Source organism: Alternaria hordeiaustralica (assembly GCF_023758085.1).
Source record: "Alternaria hordeiaustralica strain BMP 2776 chromosome Unknown scaffold_6, whole genome shotgun sequence".
NCBI lineage: Eukaryota > Fungi > Ascomycota > Dothideomycetes > Pleosporales > Pleosporaceae > Alternaria > Alternaria hordeiaustralica.
In genome coordinates, this window is record NW_026056778.1 from 1567851 (window position 1) to 1575912 (window position 8062).

The 8062-nt window shown below is 46.1% G+C and overlaps 3 protein-coding genes across 3 annotated transcripts; all 3 read right to left on the reverse strand.

Annotated features, from left to right (window-relative positions):
* Positions 1-1045: 1045 nt before the first annotated feature.
* On the reverse strand, positions 1046-2110 carry J4E84_004425 (uncharacterized protein; the record flags this gene model as incomplete). The annotated part of the gene is made up of 1 exon (XM_049387030.1): positions 1046-2110. One exon carries the CDS (start codon positions 2108-2110, stop codon positions 1046-1048), a length of 1065 nt encoding a protein of 354 aa, XP_049245800.1.
* Positions 2111-4034: 1924 nt separating this feature from the next.
* J4E84_004426 (uncharacterized protein) lies at positions 4035-5351 on the reverse strand (the record flags this gene model as incomplete). Its single annotated transcript, XM_049387031.1, is given in 2 exon segments — positions 4035-5329; positions 5345-5351. 2 exon segments carry the CDS (start codon positions 5349-5351, stop codon positions 4035-4037), a joined length of 1302 nt encoding a protein of 433 aa, XP_049245801.1.
* Positions 5352-5374: 23 nt separating this feature from the next.
* Positions 5375-6088, reverse strand: J4E84_004427 (uncharacterized protein; the record flags this gene model as incomplete). The annotated part of the gene is made up of 2 exons (XM_049387032.1): positions 5375-5865; positions 6085-6088. 2 exons carry the CDS (start codon positions 6086-6088, stop codon positions 5375-5377), a joined length of 495 nt encoding a protein of 164 aa, XP_049245802.1.
* Positions 6089-8062: the final 1974 nt, after the last annotated feature.

Sequence of the window (8062 nt, forward strand, 5' to 3'; positions counted from 1 at the left end):
CCGTTTTTCAATACCTTACCAACCGAAGTCCGCGATATCATCTACGACTACCTCTGGAGCGATAGAAAGACCTTTGTCCAGCGGTATGATACCAAAGACTACAAGGTAACCTATGACCGAAGGCACGACTCGGTTGAAGCACCATCTGCTGTTGACAAAATCCCATGGCTTCTTACCAACAAGCAAATGATGCGCGAAGGCATCCGGCAGCTACACCAGAAGTCAACGTGGCACCTGGATAACCGGATATTAGATACACATCCCCAAAGCTATATCTTAGACGCCATCGCTCCATCAGAATGCCATACGCACGAGATCTTCATCCAGTGCGACTGGCCGATGATCTTCGATGACGTGAAGCGAGTCTACCGGCTCAGCGAAGTAGCACGGGCTGAGATCAATAGAAGCGCTGCGACAGCTAATGTATCGACTCCGCTCGACACTGTTTGTATCAAACTCGTCCGCCCAACCAATGAGCGACTAGCTGCCAACAGCGCGGCAGACTTTACCTTTAACCTCTCTGGCCTCGAGATTTTATCTAGCCACACTGAGCTTCGTCGTCTCCAGGTGCACCTCGTTGGCGTTGTTGATGATACTAAAATGCTTGTGTGGTATTGGAGTTTGCGAGGGGAGACCGACAGCGCAAATAAAGCTAGGCGTCTGGAAGATCATTACTTAGATGCTTGGAAGAAGGAGCTCTCTCGTGCGGCTGAGCTGGTAATTCCCGGGTGCAAGCGGAGTGGATATATGAGGGAGTACACACAAGGGAACGGGCGTTGTCTGGAGTGGGTTTGGACGTTTGAGAAACAAAAGTCAAACCACTGAGCCTAGTAGATAGTGAGGAGAACACGTGCAAGTTTTCGAGCAGAACATACACAGTGAAGCTTGTTTATACGTGTTGAGAGATCTAAATAGGAAAAGTTGTAGGAGCGTAAGCACACAATGAGCACATCACTATGTGATGCAAAATCTGTAGCAGATGAGAAAACGCTCGTTACCAACATCTAATCGTCTCTCAATATCATGATAATCTTGGGCTGGCCACCTAATCCTCCACAGGCTGACCCTTTAGAAGGTCCGTGACAATATCGCTCAACTTTCCTTCCGATTCAGTGACCTCAATGATCGAGTCCCTCAGCTCCTCCCACTCCTCATCACTAACATCTTCCAACTGCTCCTTGGCAAACTTCCCAATATCAGCCCATAAGCCATTCAAACCCTGTACGTCCTTCGCCATAAACCTCTTCACCTCTTCTGGGGTATCATCTTTCCAAACTTTCTTTGTTATGCTATATGTCGCCTTTCCTTTTCCTACAAAACCCTGTTCGTAACCCTCGTAGCAACGTTTGACAAGTCTTTGGATCGCAGAGTCCAGATTTTCGACATCTTCTTCCTCTGCCCGAGCCTTGCGTCCAACATCATCTGGAGAGCCGTTAGGATCATGCATCTCGCTCTCTGAAAAACTTATCAGGCTGATTTTTGGGCGTTTGGCAATCGCACTCTTGCCGTTCTTCCCTTTTTCGTAGGGACAGCTGACAAGGATGGCTTCGAAAGTGATATCGCCATGTGTAATGGGCGGGTCGCAATTGCGGTGTAGGAAATAGACTGCTTCGTAGACATGCGCAATCATGAGCCAGAGCAAAGCCTTTTCAAGCTTATTCCCGATATCGAAATTGTAGAGTGCGTCAAGGTCACAGCATACCGATGAGCTTGCCATGACTAGCCAACCTGGTTCTCCCCGGTCCATGGCGTCCATGTCGTAGTGGTCTAATAGCTCGATGCAGTGCGCACCGCCGCTGCGAGGATACGCTTGACGGCGTATGTCGTCGAGAACACGTGCTTCGTGATGCATGGTAGGCTGCTTAGAGTCTTTCCCGGGAATCTTTATTGCAACGACGCGCTTGAGAACAGCATCGACGACTGAATCCTCTGGGTCATCCTCTGGGTCACCCTCAGCCATTTTGGAACGCGCTTCATCAATGGCGGAGGTGGGGACACACAGGCTGACGCAGCAACCTTCCTGGAGGGAATCAGCTTTGCGAAGCCAGGTGTATTTTTCGGGCATCTGTGGCCTCTTTTCGGCCAAAGCATCTTCTGTCGCCGCAGACATGTGTCGTTGATCGGTATGGTAGACCTGCGTTTCTCGGACTTTATTGAAACTCAAAATACGATGGAAATTCTTTGTCGCTACTGAAGTAGCACTTTCAGCGAGTGGTAAGATTACTCGGCCCAAGACAAGATATCTTTTAATAAGCTCCGGGTCGGAAGTTTGCGGCTTTCCTCGTGAGAGCACAAACCTTCCCCAATTTTAATTTATCGTCTGCAATCGTCTTCAGAAAGCCTCTTCCGGATGAACATCTTCCGTTTGTTAGACATCACGAGGCATCCTCTTCCCTAAGCTTTGCCCGATACCAAGGCTTAGCAATCTTAGCAATCTCAATCTTCAACGTCGCCTCATCCACCCCATGCTTCTTGATATGGCTGTTCTCTTCTTCCAAAATATCATGTTGTATCCACTTCAAAAAGTCACCTAGTGCTCTCACATCGCGCTCAACACCTTTCTCGCGTAACACATCCCAGCCTTGCTCTAACCGCTGCTGCGAGCACCATGCAACTGCCACGGCTGCGGCTGCTGTTCTACGCTCTTTGATGATATCGGCGCCTTCATGTTGTTTTGGAACGCGGAAGAATGTAGGCTTGAACTTTCCTCCTTTGCTTTTGAACCAGAGAGAAGTGTCGCCGTTGTACTGGGTAGGTACGGGTTTCCAGACGATGCCTTCGCCCAGGCCAGATATCCTGAAGGAAGATGCGAAAGGACAGTGAGCGGCGACTCTTTCGGTCATGCGTTCGACTTCTGATACTGTGCGTTCGTAGTCGTCAGGGTAGAGTTTTGTATGGAAGAGGCCAGCTCTAGAGGCGTTGTAGATATCGTAGTCCGGCAAGCAGATATCGCTGTATTCTTCGTTCTTCTGCCATGCAGCGTTGATGTTAACCGAGACTATGACGAAGCGGCGTGATAGTTGTGCGATGGCGACGTCTTTTTGGATCTTCTCGCCTATCCATTCACCGGCTATCACGATGGGCGAGTCTCCTTCGACTGTTTTGCTAGGGTTTAGCTCTTTCCATCGTGCCAGATACACGTCTCGCAGTCCCAGTATGGCCTCGGTCTTCTCTGACATATGTGACGCAAATCCTTGATTATCTTTTGCGACGGACAAACCAGTTATGTTGCGTGACTGGAAGACGATGCGATCGTCAGGGTACACGAGTATGTCTGCATGCGTGCCATGAAGTTTGACAGTACCCACGAAAGGTACTGGGTCCACAGTAATGTTTGCTTCTGGATGGGCAGGATCGCGGTTCAAGCGCCGCAGCTGCTCGATGATCTCAGGGATGTGTGTCGTGATCTTGGGGTACAGCGTCGACTGTGCGGGGTGTGTAGTTGCCATCGTGGGAGAATAAAAAATTTCCAGAATCCCACAGTGGTTTTCAGGTCTGCTTGAATCACGAAAAACGTGGCGATGCTCTCAGGTGCCGTCGCAGTGTGCGGCAGTCCGCCCGCGTTGTGCTGCGATCCTCCTGATCGCGGCTAGTTGATCTTAACATGGATGGATTACTTCAAAGTTCGCATGTGAGATGAAGAATATGATGAAGAGGTTTGTGAGTTAAGACAGGCGCCGCTGTGTTGCTCAGAAGCTTCGAATGAGGCCACAGTAGTTGCGCCGTTGCGACACTGTTATCGATACGCGGCTGTCAGCACCGCGATCTTCAACACGTTGCGCCACCTCGAACCAAGCGTATCAAATACCATGCTTGAGCGCCAACAGCCGCTATCATGTGAAATACTGGCACCACCAGTACAGCTGACACAGCAAAGTTGGGTCCCAGCTGGGATTTTCTCATGCGAATTCGAACCATTATATCATTCATGACAGCTAGTCTCTAGCGCGTTGATTACGTGACGTCGACCAATCTTCTAATGCGATTGCTCAAGCAGGTCATGAGATCTATGTTGACTTCTACGTTCTAACCCGTCATGAGGCTTCCATCTTCTTCCCGTCCAGTTGGCTGTCCTTCTTCTTGTCGTCTTTGTGCAACTCCGGGTTCAGCGGATGCTTCGAGTCATAACCGACTCTCTTGACAATACCCAATCCTTTCGTCCTGCCCTCACGGAATAGTATCCGATCGCCGACAGTCAAATACTCCGGTCGCTGTACGAAGCGGAAGGCTACCTGTGCTCGGTCACCGGTGCGGATGTACTGGCGGTCGATGTCGATGATGGCGCAGGTCTGGGACACTGGTCCAACGTGTAGCATAGCCTGGTACTTGGTTTTGATAGTCGTCGCGTGCGACAAGATCAAGACTTCGGCAACGAACTCGCGGTACACTTTCGGGGATGGTAATATCCCAGTTGTTGGATCAGGCTTCTCAGCCTTGTGCAAAACGACCATGCCTTTTCGCACATCTTTCCGCCGAACGTTGCGCAGCGCGAGACTAGCGGACTGGCCAGCAGAGCATCCTGGAACTTGTATTCGTTTGCGCTCGACGGAACGCACCTTTGTCGTTTGGAACTGGCCAAGACTGTCGGGACCGATCAAAACTGTGTCGCCAGAATGTATCTCACCAGACTTGACAACACCTGAAACCACAGTGCCAACGAAAGGGACCGAGAATGTGTCGTTGACGTGGAACTCCAGAGGAGCAGAGGCGTCGTAATTGCCGTGATGCGGTAGTGCGTTGAGGAACATGCGCACTAGGTCCAGGTTGTGACCAGTGACATTGGACACTTGGAAGATGGGACATATGCGACTCGACACAAATTGGGTAGCGGTGGTGATGCACTCCTCCCTATTGTTGATGAATACCGGTATCTTTCGCGCTCCTGGAGATTTGAGGATCTTGGACAGCTGAGTTATAGTCTGTTCAAGGATCTGTGGCGGACAAATGTCGATTTTGGTGATAACGACCATGACGGGGACGTTGAGCGCAAGTGCGATTCCGAGATGCTCTTTACTCATGCCCACTAAACCGTTGTTTGCCGCGATCATCAACAGACAGTAGTTAGGCTCGCTTGACAGCAGCCCAAAGACGGTAGTCCGCAGGTATCTCTCGTGACCAGCGAGATCAGTGAAGCTGATGACCTTGGCGGATCGCCGTCCAATCTCTTCCCAAGTAAGTTTTCGACCTGCGACGTTCGACACAACGACTTCGCTCTTGCTGTCAAAGCCCATTATCTCCATGCCGACTGAGCTGGTTCGACCACTCTCGATTTCGTGTTTGTGGCGGAAGAGGTTGACGCGCGCTTTTCCGCGGCCATCGTCGAGGCCGCCTTTAACGAGGACACCGAGCATGGTACTTTTGCCAGCGTCGACTGTCAATTGTCAGTGTATATTCTCAATTGCGCCGGGAGACACTCACCATTTCCTACAACCGCTATCCGCGTCTCTATCACATCGTCGACACTCTGCGGCTGTTGTCGCAAGATCATCTTGCCGCTTAAGCCAAGCTCCTTCGCATTGCGAGGTCCGACTTCGACGTCACCACCAACGTTCCGCGTCATGAGCATCTTATAGTCGGCTTTGATCTTCTCGCAGGCAACTTGTATCCTCTCCAAGGCAAACTTCCACTGCTCCTCATTGAAGCCCATGGAGTCACCGCTGTCTTCCAGGCCAACATCGAACAGAGCCTCCCCATGGCCCTCGGCCAGGCGCCCCTGGATATGCTCAGCGAGCGCTGCGACGTTCTCTTCGGCGTGGTCGGTAAGGAGCGTCTTTAGACGGATGTGCGCCTTGTTGTCATCGGAGAGGCCGAGCTCGTCGAGGATGCTCAGCTCATCGTGGTGTTCGAGGACGGCGGGGGTCTGGCCTGGCGGTCGGCGCAGCGCCTGTTGTTTCTGGACGTAGTCGGCGAATTCGCTGAGCGCCTGGTATGTACATTAGCCTGAGTACGTCGTCTGGAGCCTCAATGGTTAATCCGTCTAGAGTACGATGCGATCGCCTTCGTGCTACAAGAAGCCCGTTTCCCCTGCTTGTGCTACTCTGCGCGAACCATGACCCAGCGGAATTGAGTAGTCCCGTGCCATACTCATCGCAGTGTCAAAGCAAGGAATATATCTGGGGTACAGCAGCCAGCTTGGGGAGAGACGGGCTTCTCTTGGGTTGATACTTACAGACTCGCCCTTCCGCCGCTCAGCTGGGCTCTGCTTAGGCTCGTGTCGGGAGGCCATATTATGCAAAATAACACGTGATTATGAAATATTCACCGGTAAACCTAGGCTGAAGGTATTCGTAGCGACCGATGTACGTGGTGTGATGGAGGTATGAATGTGGGGTTGGGGCTGTCAGGACGTGTTCCGTAAACACCGCCGTATTAATAAGACGTTTGGTATTCGCGGGAGCTGGAAGGAGTGTGAATATTCCATGAGTTGTCTTGCAGCGAGCATCGAAGGGTGGCAAGTGCTGGAATGGCGCTGGCAATGGCGATGGGAGCTGCTAGGGAGATCCGGGGGCCTACTTATCGATAGAAGGCCGCCGGAGCCATAACGCTAAGACTCACGCGGTAGCGCGTCTTAGGACGCAGGCCATCTAACTAAGGGCGCGCTAAGACATAGCATGCTAAGGCATCTGTGCGTAGTTAATACACACGCTAAAGTAGCGCCTTAGCAAATTAATTATAGATTATTTTAGAAATAATTCTACTTAAATAATAATAATATAACTTTACTAAACCTTTTTACTAAACTATACTACCTATAATAGCCTACTAAATCTAGAGTATACTCTAAGAAAATATATAAACTATTTCTAGATTAATCTATAAATAATTCTAATAAATTTAGCCTACTTATAAGTAATTTCTCTAGCTTAACTAATACTTATTTAGGTACCTACTTTTTTCTACTAATATATAGAGTAAACTTATTATCTATATAAGTTAGCTATACTACTATATTAGAATCTAAGGCAGAATTCTTTATAAAGTATAAATTATTTCTAAATTATTTCTTAATTATTTCTAATATTTTTTCTAGTAGAAGTATATAAGTTATACTACGCTTAGAAACTATCTACGCTAAGCTTACTAGCTAAGAATAGCGTTTACTAAGTAAGTTAGAAATTCTACTAACGTCTAGATCTAAGCTAAAATACATAAGTTTATTTAAATTATTTCTTAATTAATTCTTAATTAATTCTATTTAGGTTTCTATATTTAGATTATAGCTACTTATAACGCTATTACTAACCTCTCTACTAACTCTTCTATCTCTTCTACTAACTCTATATCTATATAGGCTTCTGCCTAGCTAGAATTTAATAATAAGTCTAAGTTAGATTATTTATTAAATAATTTAGACTATAAGTTAGATTAATTAGTAAATAATTTAGACTATAATAATTTTAAGAACTCTACTACTACACTAGATAATAAGAAAGAGAAAAAAGAGTAGAAAGACTAGAAATACTCTCTCTAGAATATTATCTAAGTTAATAATTTAGAAAAAGAATAGGTAAATTATTTCTTAAATATTTCTAAATTATTTCTAACTTTTATAGCTTAACTTTACTACTATAACTAATATAGTTAGAGACTACTATAATAATTAGCTTAAAGATAAGCTTCTCTGCTAGATATATAATATTAATAGCCTAAATATAGACTATATTTAAGGTAAGTTTTATTTAGATTATTTCTAGAATAATTTAGAATTATTTCTAATAAATTTAGATTATACTTTCTTCTAGAATAAAGAGAATAAGTATAAATCTTACTAGTTCTTCTTATACTTTTCTTCTAAGCGTTTATCTACTCTCTCTAAGAGTAGTAGTTTTAGTAGATAGTTAAGTGCTATTTCTAAGTAAATTATTTCTAAAATAGTTTAGAATTAATTTAGTATAAAAAGATATATAGTATAAATAAAATAAATAAATATTCTATAACTCTCTCTCTACTATATACTTTGTAAATAAGTACTATTATTATATTATTAATAAGAATAATATACTATATCTTACTTAGTAGAATATACTAAGTAAAATATAGTTAATTATAAAGTATTTTTTAT